The sequence below is a fragment of the Corvus hawaiiensis genome, chromosome 6 (genome assembly GCF_020740725.1).
Source record: "Corvus hawaiiensis isolate bCorHaw1 chromosome 6, bCorHaw1.pri.cur, whole genome shotgun sequence".
NCBI lineage: Eukaryota > Metazoa > Chordata > Aves > Passeriformes > Corvidae > Corvus > Corvus hawaiiensis.
In genome coordinates, this window is record NC_063218.1 from 27,038,212 (window position 1) to 27,054,764 (window position 16,553).

A 16,553-nucleotide genomic window follows, 5' to 3' on the forward strand; every position below is an offset into this window, starting at 1 on the left:
ACTAGGAGGAACTCACGGTGCCCGGCTGTGCGAGCAGCGGGTGCCGGCGGCAGGTCCCCCCACCCCGGCATGGCAGCCAGCCCCGGCCCCCAGCGCCGGCGGCTCGGCCCGGCCCGGCGCTGCTGCGGCGGCTGCTGCTGCTGCTGCTGCTGCTGCTGCAGGTTCAATAAAGAGAAAGTGTTACCGTTCTCGCCTGGAAGGATCCTGCTGAAAGCTTGGCTTGGTGGGCGCCATCTTCCTGGGATTTTTTTTTTTTTCTCCTCTCTCCCTTACTTTTCCCCCTCCTGATGTTGGTGTGTGTTGTGTGTCTAGCAGCAGCAGCGGCGGCAGCAATGGCCCCGGTTAGCCAGACAGGCTAAGGAAAAGTACTGAGGCCAAAGCATCGCGGGCTCCCACTCCTCCGCGCAGTCCTGGTGCAGGTTGCTTGCTCGCTTGCTTGCTAGCGCTGCTGCTGCCGCTGCCGCCGTCCATAAGCCGAGGAGCGGAGGGAGCCGGGGCCCCGCCGGCCCCAGAGACATGCCCAGCGCAGGCAGCGGCGGCGGCCGGCGGCGGCGGCGGGAAGAGCTAGCCGCGGCGCAGCCCCGGCGGGCAGCCCGGCCGCTGGCATCGCCCGGCAGGTGCGGCACACGCACACACACACACTCGCACACACGCACGCACACGCACTCTCTCGCACACTCGCACACACACCCCCGCGCCCGCGGGCCGGGCTACGCGGGGGTGCCAGGCCATCGGGCCAGCGGGGCGGGGGCGGGGGAGGGAAGGAGGGGTGTCAGGGATCTCCAGGCTTGACCGCTGTGAAAGTATTTCTGGGCATTTTCCCGCTGCTTTCCCAGCTCTGCTCCCGCTCTGCGTGCAGGGGACACAGCCTCTGCTGCCGGCGCAACAACGCCACTCAGTTGCAGTTTCGCACACTTTCTTCCTCTGGAGTCTGGGCTCCAGCAGGGAAGAGGAGCAGAGGGAGGCAGGGACTCTCTCTTCAACTCCGCGGGCGCAGAAGCGCGGCGGGAACACACCGGGCGCGAGCAGCATGTCACCCGTGGGCTTCCACGGTGGAGGACGGGCTCGGGCGGGAGCCGCCGGCCGGGGGATGCAAGGGCCCTGCGACCCACAGGGCCGTACGCGGGTGTGCCCGGAGCCAGCCGGGCCGGGCCGGGCCGGGGAGAACCCCGCGCAGCCCCCAGGCACCTCCGAGAAAGCGCCCGCACGTCCTGAGAGTGGGCATGGGGGTACTAGCGGGACAAAAAGGCGTAATGCTGGAAAGGTGAACTGAGAGTGATGACCCGCTTTGTTGGGAAGGGTGTAGCACTTCACGCTGTTTTATTGGAGATTATGAAACTAATCACGAAGTAAAGGAGCGGGGAAAAGATACCGCTACCTTAATCGTTCCTTCCAGGACACCGGGAGAATCCGAGCGATACTAGCCCTTGTAGAAGAAATCACTCGTTCTCTAAAAGCTTTCCATCTCCAAGGTAACTTTGTGGCTATTCTGCTGCTCCCTTGGAAGTACAGCTGCCTGGGCCTGATCCTGCTCCCTCGGAAAATCCGACGGGCTTCCTTGGGGAAAGGGGCAAGCCCCGAAGGTCGGGCGCATTTATTCAAGAGAAACGTTTCCGCGACTACTCCAAAAGTTTTTTGGGGGGAGGGGAGGAGGCTGGGGGCCAAGAGCCTGTGCGAGCCTCAGGGCAGAGCCAAGGGGAAGAAGTTAACAAAACACCTGGAAGTTTGGCGCACCGGGGGACCGGAGGATTTCTTCCCGCCGGAGGCAAACGGGCCGGCGTAACTTTGCGCGGGGCGGCGCGGGCGGCCCACGCGCAGCCCGGGGCTGGGGACACGGCCGCGGCTCGTGGGCACCGCCGCCCGCTGCGCACGTGCGGCCTTCGCGCGGCCGTTGCGCACGTGCGCAGCCGGTGGCGGCCGCCTGGCCTCGGGAGCCGCGAGCCCGCGGCGGGACCGGGCGGGCAGGGCCGCGCTGCGCTCCGGGCGGCGGGAGGCGGCGGGGGTGCAAGGTGGGGACGGAGGGCTGCAGGGAGGGGGGCTGCCTACAAAGCAGCAGATGCCGTTCCCGGCCGGCAATCCTGTCTCTTCGCCTCCGAAATGGAGGGAAAAAAAAAAAAAAAAAAAAAAGAAGTTAACAGGTGTCTCGTCGGCTGTGGCAATAGCGTAAGGAGGTGTCGTGTCTGCTGTATTTTAAGCGTTTTCAGAAAGCACGGAGAAAAATCTTTCGACATAAACCACGCTGTTTCATCCATAATATACAATGACAATTTGGAATAAGTGCGTAAATGTTTTCCCTCGTAGGTTAGTGTGCGAGACATCCAGACTGATCTGGACTCCTGGTAGTAAGAGTACTTGAATATCTAGTAAACACTATTTAGATTAGAGGTGTTAGTAGTTTCTCAGAGAAGTACTGCTTTTATAACTTCTTCCTGATTACAGACTGATATAACCAAACTATTAAACGCGAAGTACTAAAAAAATTGTATGCTGCCTTGTCTACATAATTCTGTTTAACTTAAAGTCTCCAGAGGTCTCTTTCATTTGTCTAAAAGCCAATCTGACATTTCTGACCCTTGACTTCCCCACTTCACAGACTAAACTATTGTGATTGCTGCCTGTACTTCCTCGTTAAAGTGTCCGTCAGTTTCCATTGTAATTTAAATATTTTATAAATGACAAAAATAAAATCATACAGAAACCATGAAAAGAAATAAACTTTAATCCATTCTTTATAACTCTCACATTCAATAATTTTTCTCTTCTTTTCTTTCTTTTTTTTTCTCTTTTTTTTTTTTTTTTTTTTTTTTTTTTTTTTAGTTTATGAAGGATTGGTGTGTTTGCTTGAGCAAAACAAGACTCCTGCTTAGTTTCCAATGTTTCTTAGCTAAGAACATCCTTAGGTATCATCAGGGATTATTTCAGGAGTATCAGCTCCCTATTAATTCTCATTTGATAAAGCCTACAAAAGTTACCATCGAACGTTTTCTATCACAGGCATCAAAACTATGGGAAGCAACACAAAAGTTGCTGAAGGACAAAGCAGGCAATCGTCATTTATCTAAATCTGGCTCCTAAACCAATTAAGTTTGAAATGTTATGCTGAAACTTCCTTTTTTTTTTGTTTTCTTTTACATCGTAGGGATGTTTAGTTTGGATATTTAAGATTACACAGCATTTTTCTCGGTATTTAATTTATTGCAGTAGTGGAAAGCGAGATACTCGGGACAGTGCCATTTTTACTGCATTTAGAGAAATGTAAATGTTTTGTTCCGATTTCAGTAGATCTGTTGTCATCTACTTTTTTTGAGGATTCGGCTTCGGTTATAAGCTTATGATAAAGCAAACTAACAGATTCAGACTTCAGGTTTAGAAACATAAAGAAATGTCAGGTAATTAATTAAGCTTCATGTTAGTATCAGCATATATCGATGAATTGTTAGGGCGAATGGGGAACGTCTTTAAACTTGCTTATGACTTACTGCCAACTTTCTACGCTTTGCTTCCTAAAGGCGCTCTCTGTGAATTTCCTGCATTTGCATTAGAATGCTTTTAAGATGAAAAAAATAACAGTGCTGAGCATACTTAGGGTTTCGGCTATATTTCCCTGTAGTAACAGGTGACATGCTAAAACTGTTAAAACTACAATGTGGAATTGCAAGTGTGCAACCCCAAGTGAAAATTGTTCTCTTTCTTGGTTGAAAGAAAATTATCAATCAGCATACCATGATCAATTATCCCCCTGGCTGCCACACACTGGGATTTGCACAAGGCATTGACATTGAGAAATTCCTCTTTAGAAAGGATGAGTGGACGGGATCCCAAACTTTGCAGCAGCCAAGCTAAGGTGCCGGGGTCTCACTTTTTTTTTCTTTTTTTCTTTTTTTTTTTTCTATTGTTGCTTTACAGCTCATCCAAGACAAAACTAGGAGATTGTGTTTACTTCTCAGTGCATTTTAAAAGATGCTGTATTAAAAAAAAAAACCCCAAAAAAACCAGAAAAAGAAAAAAACACCCTCCCTTCCAACCAAGCTCTCCCACCACCCCGCAACAAACAGAAAGGAGAGACCAAAAAAAAAAAAAAAAAAAAGGAAAACAAAGAAACACAAAAGCACAAAGAAAAAGCAAGAGAGGGAGCCTCAAGAAGAGCCGCACACCCCTCTCCCAACTCGGTGCTCACCGTTGTTGGTAGGAGGTGATGCCCTGGACGTTTTGCGGGTTGCCGTTGGCCGCGGCGCCGGCTCGCCCCATGCCCGGCGCCGCCGGCACCCCCCCGGCCGCCCCGCCGGCCGCCGCCGCCGTCACCTGCACGCTGAAATCCGGGAAGATCCTGATCATCCCCGCGGCTCAGCACCCGGCGAGTGTCGGCGAAGAGGTGCAGCAGCAGCGACTCTCCCTCCGGCGGCTGCAGCAGCAGAGCCAGGCACACTGCAATCCCATTAGTGAGTGGCGGCCACTGTGAGTGAGGACGGGCGCTTTGATGTGAGCGGCTGGGCTGAGATTGAGGAGTTTGGGGGGGCTCAGGGTAAAGGGAGGGGGGGGGGGGAATTTACCGAATTGCAAACATGCAGCGCGTGAAGATTTGGGAAGCGAAGTGGAGTATCAGAGGTACCAAAAAAAAAAAAAAAAAAAAAAAAAAAAGGTATGTCTAATAATACTGGAGCTGTAGATATAGGAGAAAAATCCAAGCTGAGGAGGGACGGGGAGGAGAGAGGGGGGCGCAATTACTTTAGCGGTGCAATGAAAATGATGAGCAGCAAATGTTGCCTTTTTTCCCTCCTCCTTCTCGTCCCTCCACCCCCCACCCTCCACCCAAAATGCAAGTCTTAGAGGATTTCTCTGTCTCAATGAAGTAATAATAAAGGCGGCTGACCACAGTCTGGGCTAGAGCCAACTGTGCGGGGGGGGAGGAGGGGGTGGAATGGGAGGAATATCCCTGCTCCCAGAGTCCTGAGGAGAAGAGGAAGAGTGGAGGATTGTTGCAGCACAAGTTCTCGCTCTTGGTAACTTGCTTTTGCTCTCCTAGTGGCACCCCTCACCCCCCTCCGTCTCTTTTCTTTCTCTCTATGAAGGGACGGTTTTCACAAGCGAGGAAATGCGCCGCTTTTGTGCAAAGGCAGAGTTTGTCCCTTATTCTAGGGAGCTGACTCTCCTCCCCTCCTAGTGTGCAGCAATGTTATTGCGAGTCAAACTTGTAAGGTGTGTGCTGTCTACGCACGCACTGATCCCTATTGCTGCTTCAACATATCAATTATAGGACCGAGCGCTGCGCAGAGCTCCCCTCCGGGTGCGGCACGCACCGCACCGGCAGCGGCGCGGAGGGGCCCAGCCTCCGCCGCCCCGCGGGACGCGCGGCCGCAGCGTCGCGGCGCCTTTGTGCCACCCGGGGCTGCGCGCAGCCCCCCGCCTCGCTCGGGCGGGTTTGCCCTCATCTACCTCCGCCAAGTGCTCATCCCTGGACGCGGCGCTGCGCGGCTCCGCCAGCCCGCCGGGACCGCGCCCCTACCCCGGTCGGGGCCACCCACCGCCGAGTCCGCCTGGCCGCGGCGCTGCGCGGGGGCGGACGCCGGGAAGGAAGCGCGGAAAAGTTGGGCGTTAGCGCGGGTCGGCGGCGGACCCTCCTCAGTTTTGCCCCGGTGGCTGCCTCGCCTTGCTTCGGCCTTGGGGTGGGCAGCCGCGGTGGAGGGGACACGGAGACCCGAGCCCTCCTCGCCATGGTGCTCGGCGAGTGCTGCTCGGGCTGCTCCCTCCTCCCGCAGCTGCAGTGGGAGACGAGGGGCGAGGATCCCGTCTCGGAGGGAGCACAGCGGCTGTACCCAGTCAGAGGCAGCAGGGGAACGGCAGAAGAACTCCCTCCCGCAGAAGGGTCCCACCAGCTCGCCTCACTTCTGGGGGGGGGGGGGGGACCTCTGAAACCACAGAGCTGGAACCCCAAGCTGCTGGTTGCTGGAGCTAAAAAGCGTAGTGCTTGTGTTGAGCTGGACTCTTCGCCAGCCCAGTGAGTGGACAGCTAGAACAGAAAGTAACACGCTGCGTTAGTGCACCTTACACAAACAGCAGCCGTACTGCTAACTCGTGTCTGAGGAAACCGAGGCTCATACCAGGAGGAGTTGCATGGGACAGAACACAGGTAGTAGCACTCCAGAATATGTGTAGTGTTGAAAAGGCTATGGCAGCATCTCAGAAGGGGGCAGAGGTCCCAGGATGCCCCCTTGCTCCAAAGGCATCGTACCCTTTGCTTCCAAGAATCAAAGCGGTCACCTGGGCCAGTATCCCCTTTTTCCATGCAACTGTGTGCCTTTTGGAGTCAAAGCTTGGCTCCTAATCTAAAAATATCCTCTTATCTTGACTTTTCTTCCCTTTGCTGTTTCAAAGCAAGTTAAGACACAGCAACTTTATGTTAAAACAGAGACTGCATTCAAATCCTTTGTATTAAATAGCATCTGTGTTTGCATTCTGTTTTAATACAAAATGCTTTGGATTGCGGCTAATACCAGGAGATATGAAACTGGTTAGTCCCCACATGTTGCACATAAAAAGAATTCATAATGAGCATCTGTGGGATGTGGAATGGATCCCATGAGTTAGCTGAAGACCTCATAACGTAAGAGCTGAGAAGCCTAAGTGAATTATGACTCTCTTTCCTCGCAAGTAGGATTAATTTTCTATCCCACTTATATTCATTATCTATCCTGTTTATACTATAGGGACATCAATTGTTTGAGTGTTAAATATGAAGACTTTACAGAAACGTGCAGGTTAGATAGCTTGCAGAGAAGTGGGGGGTTGTTATTACTAGGAAAACTGTTATTCAAACTCCATGTTTAAAGACCAGTATTAGATAAAACTGCTCACTTTTTTAAAGGACTGCAAATTCTGTGCCTTTCTCCTACAACATATTTAAAATGTAAGGTTTACAAAGTACTCTCCATCTGCCTGTGGCCCTCCCAGTGATGTCAATAGGAATTTTGCATGCAGATGAAGGCCCCTATATGGCCTTTAGAGAGCAGGTCAATAAATGGCTGGAGGAATAATTAAAGACTTCTGAGCTGCTCCTTTCCTTTTTCTTACATTATAGTACAAGACTGGCATGAATATAGGCTGGGCCACTCTAATTGGCTATGGAATAACACTGAAAGGAATTTAAATGTGGGCAGTAGCCATTTTCCAAATGATCACTCCATTACAGTAGTTTTGTCTGTCAATGTATGGCCGGGCAGTAGAGTGGATGTAATAATGTCGAAGTCCCCATCCACTGATTGTCACTCTTTGCTCTACAGTGGCAACTCTAAGCAGGTTTTCATGTTTCAAAGAGACAGCCAGGACAGAGAGCCTTCCTTTAGCCAAGCTTGCTTCAGCTTAGTCTTGAAAGTCACGGCTTTTCATCCATGTAGGCAGAACCAGGATCTCTTGATATTTAATAAGATCTTTTATGAGTATTGATTATTATGTTAAGTGTTAATGTAACTAAAAATTCACTCTTTACTTTAACTTTGCTTGCCCAAGTAGACCCACTGAGTTGCTGGAAGTACTGACAAATAGTTTTGTAAGTTAGAAGACAAGCAGGATTCAAAGGTAGGTCTGTGAATGTCTACAATACAGATGCATTTTCTTTCTCATAGCTCTTAAAAGACACCAAGTAAAAAACATTATCTCATATTTGAAGAAAAGTCCATTTTGATTGTTTGTATCTTTTTTTCCCCCCAGGCTAATCACAATGGTAAAATCCAGTAGGAATTTCTGAGACTTGTTTTATTCACCAATGAAAATATCCATCATCAAGCTTATACTCTGTGCCATATTAAATAGTGTGGACACAATTTGCCACATACTTCACCAATGCTACAACATACCATGATGGATTTAACTTAATTTGCTGTAGTATGCTAGCACAAATGAGATGAGAATAAACCCCAATATTTTTAATTTACTTTATTTCTCATTTTGGTCAAATTATTGACAGCTTCTGGTGTTTGAATGGCATAGTTTTTGTCTCAGTACCATATACTATTGCTAGATATACTGCAAGTTGCTTTAGTATTGATTAAGCAAAGAAATATTCCAATAGAGTACTGCTGTTTCTAACTATGTGCAGTAGACCTTCCTCTCAGGCAAAAACATAGCAAAGATAAAAATTAAAAACACGTGAAAATATGTAATACAATAACATTTAATATTTATGCTTTTCATATACCTCTCTATCACAATTATATATTATATCTTTATTCGCATTGTCAATGTACTACTGTTCCTTTCTTTCACAGGTGAAAAAATATCTCTTCTCTGGAAATTCATTTCCATTTACTTAAAGTTAAATGGTTTGACTTTGAATTTTCATTATCTGCTGTTGGAAGGAGTCTGTGACAGGTATGAGAGAGAATGCTACAAAGCTTCATTGTATCATCTAATTTTTGCTTCACTTTAGTCAGATATCATTTAGGTAGAGAGTAAAATAGTATACATAGAACAGGATAAAATAGAACAAAACAGAACAGAAATAAAATGAAAATAGGATATATAATGAATTACAGTAGAAAAATGCCTTTATCTTGAAGTGATTTTTTTTTTTTTTAGTTATACTGATTCCTCACTAGTGAGAAAATTGAACTAATTTTATATAAAAGGAATATGTCATAACAGGATATGGCATTTATCTTCCTGAGATAGGGGTGACCTCATCATTCACAAGTGGTGTAGCTATGAATGAGTAATCAGCCTCCCCACCCATTAAGTGTAGATAAAGTCCACATCTTCTGTCTAAGTATTAAATATTCGATTTATTATTTTACAACTCACCATCTCTACAAGTGTTCACTGACTGATGTTTCAGTTGCTGCTGCCAGTATGTATCGTCAGTGGGAAGCAGAAGAAGCGCCTCAAAATGTGCCCTGTATAATACTGAATGAAAGATGAGAAGGAAAATGAAAATAACAGATGAGAAGAAAACAAGAGAAAATGGACCTGCAGGAGAAAAAATTATGGGCAGAACAGGGATAAGGAAATTCTTTAACTGACCTATACTTTTGTTGTCTGAAATATTCCAAGCACTTTATAACATACAAGCAGTGAAAATATTTTTCATATTAATACCTCATATATATCAGCTACCTCCTATCTCAAGTTATATTGCTCAAGTTATTCCCAGAGGAATTTATATATGTATAATGTGAGAGAAATATATAGTTAGGAAAAAATTTCTTTTTACTATTTATCAGCAGTGCACATTAGGGAAGAGCCACAGTTAAAAAAATACAGTTTATTTCTACAACTATATAAGATAACATGATTTTCTCTTTCAAATGATGTCACGTGCTGCATTTTGTTTTCATTCCTTTGTAAAAGCAACGAGTGCAGTTTAAAGAAAATATTTGGATTTTAATTTTAAATCCAGAAGAACTGGCTGTTCATCTGTGTAGAAGAAAAAGCTCTAAATAGAACATGAAGTCAGGAAAAAGACCATCACAACTTAAACAAAAGTACTCAAATATTTTCCATCTTCCCCATTCCTTGACAGACACTCATGGGTGGAAGAACGGATAATGGAAATGTCTTTTCTGAAAGGTTGTGCTAGGAATGAAGGGCAAGTTTAAGGTAGCCCCTTTCCCCCCGTATTAAAAAACAAAACAAGCAGAGAGTAAGATAGAAGGAAAGTGCCTGGGGAACATAGCATCACTATCGAAATCATAAAAGATGTATAAGGACATCAGTGGAAGAACTAGAAAAACTATTAGAAGAATGCCCTGCAGGGCTATCCCAATGGCTCAGCGATTAGTACACTGCGCTGCCATTGGGAAAGTGCAGCGAAGGTTTGAGGCTAATCTTAGCATCTCATTCATTGGTACTGGCAGCTGAGAGCCTTTTGAGCACGGGGAGTCCACAGTGGAGAAAGACTGATACATTCCTAACATACCCAAAAGTATGTACCTAGGCTGTGCTTTGACCACTGAAGCTGCCTCAGGAAGGAGTATCATGCCTTCCCTATCATCTGCTAGCCTAATTTACACTCTATGTGAAAGCAAAGGAGCACCTCTGGCCCACCATGTAATGACAAAGGACAGGTCATCTTCCAAGGCTGGAAAATCAGCATTAAAGTCAATTTCTTGTGTGTTGCACACTTTGCTCTGGCCCTAAATTTTAGTGAGTGAGTTATCTCCAGAGGTTTTCTGCAGTGTTGATCACCCACAAATTTTCTAGCACCTTGAGAAGATCGAGAGGCAGCCAGATCATTTTTTCCAACTCTACCTGCTTCTGCAGATCTGTGATATTCCTCCAGGCAGTTTTAGCACTTGTGTATTCAGTTCCTTTGTCTTCAAGACCAGTCTTATACCTCCAAGTAGAGTAATCTGCTACTTCACTGACATCGAATTAGGGCCATGGAGACCACAACTAAATTTTGCTGCTTCCACCTCCCCAAAAACCTGATTCATGCCACACAGCCTGATAAGAAGCCTTACTTGAAAAAGTGGAAAACCAAATCATGTAGGTGTTTTTTATCTCCAGGCCTTCTAAGAAATGTCATCACATTATCCTGTGTTCTCACCACATTCAGATTTTTGGTCCTGTTCATCCATAAGATAAGTGAAACTTTAAAAAACACAGGGCTAGTCAACATACTTTTCCCTTTCATTTATTTATTTAAATTTATTTGTAGCCTCTGTCAGTGCTCCTAAACAAAATAATTTGCAGAAGCACCTACTGGTGTGTCCTGGAAAGGCGGGATCAAAAGACAGCTCAAGGTTTTTGACTGCTCTTAGAGGAGGATTCTCACTCTTTCCCTTACTAAGCAGTCAGTCTCTTCTAACTCAGAAGAAATGGAAAACAAACATGCTCTCTTTCTCCTAATTGTTTTCTGATGAATGAATCCAACTTAATTATACATACAGCAAAAAAAGCATTGAGGTTTCACTCAGAGCTTTTCAGGCAAGCCTAGTACAGTCCAACATAGCCTTTCTTCTTCGGTGGCCGCTGTTGGTGCTCTGCTGAGTCATGCAGCAATGAACTTCCAACAAGAATATCCCCATGCCTGTGTCTTGTCTCCTACTGTCCAAATTGCATCCAGTGCAGTTTAAAGCTGTGCTAGGTCCCTAAAGACATGCTTCTCCGTAGTTGGTGTGGCGGGGTTCTATTTTACAACAGCATTATTTTTTCCACTCATTGAAGGCAGTGCATTGGGTTCCTGTGTAGCAGTCACAGGTGGGCAGCCAGGTGCATCTGTGACTCTGCTAACAGTTTCTGAAACTTCAAGCATACATAAGGATCAGAAATAAATACTTTGATCTTTGGTCTTAGTGTTTTTCCAAAAATAATCAAAACTTATAAGGATATATATATGTGTCAAAAACTTGAATGCAGGCTAGCCTGTCTGAAAATGCATCTTTCCAGGCACAGGAATCTCTAACAGAGTACCATTATTATTTATAAATATTTATTATTCTGCAGTTTCAGTTGTCCCTGTGAAGATGATTGTCCAAATTTTTTCATTCCTTTTTTCCTTAATTAAGGAATTGAAGCATCAAGCATACTCACAGGTGGTCTTCAAAATTTAAACACATATCAAATCTTACTCTTTCAATTTCAAATTTCTCTTGGGTTAAAAACCAACCAAACCTTCCTAGTATTTTTATATGGCCTATCACAAACCTTAAAGAGGAAGCTTTATTCATTTCAAAGATAGACCTCCATCCACATTACTTGCATTTCTGTTGTTTGTAGCCATACTATAATAGCTATTGAAAATAACTACCAATGTTACATGCAGCACTTGAGAAGGGTCCTTACATTTCACACTTCAGAATTCCTTGCCTGGGGACTTTCATTTTGACAAAACTGGAAACAGTTGGAGATCTTCTTAGCCCACTGCTAGAGCTTTATTTTAATTTTCATTTTCACAGATAGGGTAGCCCACAGATTGGCCATAAATTGTACCAAATTTGGAATACACTGAGTTTGTTTCCTCTTTTCTTCTTTGGTTGCAAGTATTCCCACCACCTCAAAGTGTATTTTCATTATCAGAAAGTGGTCTGGGCTGTAGTTTGTATCTAAATAAAGCTGAATAGTTTGTTTGTTTGAAATTACTCAGGAAGACTACCTAACATTCTTGAATTTCACTATCAGTGTATCATATTATCTCATTTTTCTATTAATAAGTGCACAACATAGAAAGCGTCTTTGTGATTTTTGAGACTAAAACAAAATTAGGTATTGGCACCATATTGGATGGAGAACTTCTGGACTCTCTGAAGGAAACAGATAATGTGATTTTCTGGTCATCAATATATATGTTTTAGGTGTTACGGAATTAAGCCACTATTCTCTTCATTACACATTTGAGGTAACATATATTTGGCTATAGAGTATCTATCATTTGGGTATATAATGGCTGTTGGAAGAAAATTGCAATTTCTCTTAGTTCAAAATTCATTAAAGAGGCTTTATTGTACCTTTTTTATTTTTGCCCCAATTTATGGATCCTTATTTTTCTGTAATAACTTGACAACCAGCAATGACTGCATCTTACTAGTACCTCGATAGGACAGGTTGGTGAAAATTATTACTTGTTGATGATATGGCCTATTTCTTCTCCTTACATAACACAGAAGAAAAAGCAACAGGAGCTCCTCCAGCAAACTATAATTTCTTTTGAAATGTGTCCTTTATTCTGGCATAAAACCTCCTACAGATTTTCAAGAGTATTTAATTTAAAATAGATTTGGCCTTTTTAGTCTGGAACAAGAAGAAATATCAGAGTCCATACAAGTAGGTATTATAACAACAGCAACAACATCTGCACAATGTCAGAGTTTATTTATAGTTGCAATGGGTAATAATCACTATTTATCTCCTCCTTTAACTGAACAAAATCAATATTTTTTCCTAAAGTAATTAAACCATATGGAGATAAAAACTATTATACAGGTAGAAGTATTTTGGCCATATAGCAGTAATTCTTCTAAGATTCAAATGCAATCACTAATTCATTAAAAAGTTACAATTTTTGTTGAAGAATGTTACTAACAGTCCATGCTGTTTTCTGTGCCGTCAATTCAATAACTGCTTGTCTGTATGTCCTGTCTTTCACTATATGCCAGCCAAGCACGGTGAATAGATTAATCTAGACTATACTCTAATCTGTTACTCTTTCTAGGCTGAACTTTTGATTTTTATCAGTTTTAGTCAAGTGTTTCCAGCTTATAAATAAATACAAAGGGTGAAAATCTGCATAATAAAGATATTATATGGAAAAGAACCTTGAATTAATAAAATGACTGAAGCTGATAAATCAAACACCTGAAGTAGAAAAAAACCACAAGGTTAAGATTTTTCTTGAACTCATTGTACACCTTACACTTTTTATGGTATGCATTAATAATATTTCAAAGTTTGCATATCTGAAGATAAGAAGAAGAATTATTCAGTTTAAATAGCAACAGTATTTTTAGCTTTCAGAATATTCTTATGAATCCTTGCTACTTCCACTAACATTGCTCTTTTACATTTGCTTTTTAGGTGAAGAAGAATCTGTGAGTGGGAATAATGCAAAATCATTTGACTTTTGAGAGACTCCAAACTCTTCAAACCACTGTTATAACACATGATGCTTGACGTTGCCAATCATTCTGTCTTCCTTTTACTTGTAAGTCCTGATATATGTGTACATGCATTCATATGGTGCTGTTTGGTTTGTGGATCATACATATCTGGAGTTAATTTATATAATGTATAAAGTTTAAAATATCTGCTGTCTTCACTGTTAGTTAGAAAGATCTTTAAAAACTGAAAGAATATCCCTTAATAAGGCTTTCTAGGAAAACAAACATTTAGGAGAAAAAGAAAAGAAAAGAAAAAAGAAAAGAAAAGAAAAGAAAAGAAAAGAAAAGAAAAGAAAAGAAAAGAAAAGAAAAGAAAAGAAAAGAAAAGAAAAGAAAAGAAAAGAAAAGAAAAGAAAAGAAAAGAAAAGGAAAAAAGAAAAGAAAAGAAAGGGAAAGAAAAGAAAGGGAAAGAAAAGAAAGGGAAAAAAAAGAAAAGAAAAGAAAAGAAAAGAAAAGAAAAGAAAAGAAAAGAAAAGAAAAGAAAAGAAAAGAAAAGAAAAGAAAAGAAAAGAAAAGAAAAGAAAAGAAAAGAAAAGAAAAGAAAAGAAAAGAAAAGAAAAGAAAAGAAAAGAAAAGAAAAGGAAAGAAAAGGAAAGAAAAGAAAAGAAAAGAAAAGAAAAGAAAAGAAAAGAAAAGAAAAGAAAAGAAAAGAAAAGAAAAGAAAAAAGAAAAGAAAAGAAAAGAAAAGAAAAGAAAAGAAAAGAAAAGAGAAAAAAGAAAAGAAAAGAAAAGAAAAGAAAAGAAAAGAAAAGAAAAGAAAAGAAAAGAAAAGAAAAGAAAAGAGAAAAAAGAGAAAAAAGAAAAGAGAAAAGAAAAGAAAAGAAAAGAAAAAAAAGAAAAGAAAAGAAAAAAGAAAAGAAAAGAAAAGAAAAGAAAAGAAAAGAAAAGAAAAGAAAAGAAAAGAAAAGAAAAGAAAAGAAAAGAAAAGAAAGGACATACTATATATATGCTCTGTACATGCTAATTTGAATGTACCTTTATAGGTATCAAAAAATATTTCTTCAAGTAGGAACTTTATTTTGATATTGTTCATTTTATCATACACACATTATTCCATAATTTAAAAAATAACATCATTTTGCAAGCAGAACCCTAGTGATTTGTTATTAGTTTCAGTTATGAGGCTGCAAGGTGATAAGTTAATACTAACCTTCAAAAGAATTCCAGGGTTGAACGTTCACTATCATATATAGGCACTGTCACATATAGGCACTAGAATTTGACTCGCCTGTTAACTTGGAATGTTACACCACTGGTTTTCATGCACAAGTATTCAGAAGTCTAGTTAACCCAAAATGGAGACCACTGGCCAAGATACAGTTCTTGTTTGGAGAGTAAAACTGAGAATTTCCTGAGGCTTCATGCTGTGAGAAGAGGAGCTGGGGAACCAAAGATGAGTCGATGCATTTTCCCACCACCAAGTACTGAAGTTAATGTGTGTTTGAATCTCTATTTCTTTGTTCAGAATTATTGTAAATGTTCTCTTGTGGAGAAATTGCTCATTCTAAAGATGATTGTAGTTACACAGTCATTCAAGTGAATTAATACAGGGAAACAAAGAAGACTCACTTCATCACTAATGGACACACGCCGTATGCAGTGGCTGACTGACCGCTGGCTGTTCTGGTGTCCTAGCCTGGATACCAGCAATAGTGCCTGCTTTGGATAGCAGCAGTGTGTGCCTTCCTAACAGCTAATTATTTCTGCAGAGTGACAGTATGAAGTTGATTAAAAATATATATTAATATATATGGTATATTATACCTATAAATATATCTTGCCTGATTTATTTGGTCTGAGCTCATCTATAAATTGTCTGGCTTCTGAAGGAAAATGGCAAAATTGTCTTGCATGTAGAGGGATAGATTTCAAGTTAAATCGGGGGTTAGAACAAAAGAATCCAAATGAATGACAAACTCTGAAGAGCTCAAACAAAGCAAATTGTAATACATAAATATCAGAAGGCATATGTATGTCTTAAGCAGACATCAAACCTCAGATCTGGATGGGTGGGGAAAAAAGGTTCAGTAACACTTTCCCTCTGAGAAAACAAGAATAAGAAGAGCATTCTAGTACAGCATAGTGGTTAGATCTTCAATACACCTAATTCAGTCATGAATTTGAGTAATTGAGATGTAGTCTGTTTCAAGCAAGGAAGCAAAAGCAAACATACTCCTCATCCCTCAATTATCTCAATTTTCAGTTTAATTTCATGGAAGAATTCTGCAGTTTCCTAAAAAATAAAACCAACCAACCAACCAAAAAACATCCACAGAAAAACCCAAACAAAAATGCAAAATGAAACAAAAGCAAAACCAAAAACAACTCCACACAACGCAAACCATCATCATCAAAAAAACCGAAAAGCATTCTTAAAATACTTACTTATATTTTATTGGACCTTTCATATGACTTTCATGAGGGTTAAGGAAGAATGTTAATCCATTTGGTTTTAATATGCCATTCTGGGTTTTTTATCTTTTCCCCGTATCCCCCCAAAAAATGTTTACATAACAAAAAGTCTGGAAGATACTTCTTTCTTTCCTATGAGATAATATTTGGTACTGCTTATCAGGAAGTAAACAAACTACAATCACAAGAAGTAAGTTTTCACTGAAGTATATGAAGGTTTGCTTTTGTCTTTATGAAGTGTTTGAACATTCAGTCTAGAAAGTGTGATAGAGGAATCAGTGGCCTGATACTGTTAAAAATTACTATTAAAGTGAATTGAGAATAACTTTTAATAGTGTTTCATTGAAGTCAATGGGCCAATATTATCAGAAGTGAGTCTCATTGGAGTTGTGGAGATTCATTTTTTATTTCAAGTCATTGAAGTCAAAGGTAACAGGCTACAGAAAGTTAACCCCACACAGTACCAACTACATTCAATGTAGCCTCATTTTGTGGAGAAAAGAACCAACTTTATTAAGTACAAGATTCGTGTATCACCACTTTCACACAATATAT

At 42.1% G+C, this 16,553-nt stretch overlaps 1 protein-coding gene and 1 long non-coding RNA gene across 14 annotated transcripts in view; one reads left to right on the forward strand and one right to left on the reverse strand.

The window, feature by feature from the left end:
- NPAS3 (neuronal PAS domain protein 3) overlaps positions 1-4,335 on the reverse strand; it is a 605,283-nt gene extending 600,948 nt beyond the window's left edge. For 3 of the 6 annotated variants that reach the window (XM_048306927.1, XM_048306925.1, XM_048306924.1), the window contains exon 1: positions 4,178-4,335. In XM_048306927.1, the coding sequence (XP_048162884.1) occupies positions 4,178-4,335 (158 nt within the window). Of the gene's footprint in view, positions 1-184; positions 506-4,177 lie in introns of those variants that run through there. The other 3 variants (XM_048306928.1, XM_048306929.1, XM_048306930.1) reach the window with 3 other exon arrangements.
- The window catches only part of LOC125327475, a 111,524-nt gene continuing 99,300 nt past the window's right edge, over positions 4,330-16,553 (forward strand). For 3 of the 8 annotated variants that reach the window (XR_007204285.1, XR_007204283.1, XR_007204284.1), the window contains exons 1-4: positions 4,367-4,455; positions 7,507-7,572; positions 8,262-8,364; positions 13,504-13,630. This is a non-coding gene — a long non-coding RNA (uncharacterized LOC125327475). Of the gene's footprint in view, positions 4,480-4,928; positions 5,001-5,424; positions 6,128-7,506; positions 7,573-8,261; positions 8,365-13,503; positions 13,827-16,553 lie in introns of those variants that run through there. The other 5 variants (XR_007204287.1, XR_007204282.1, XR_007204286.1 and 2 more) reach the window with 5 other exon arrangements.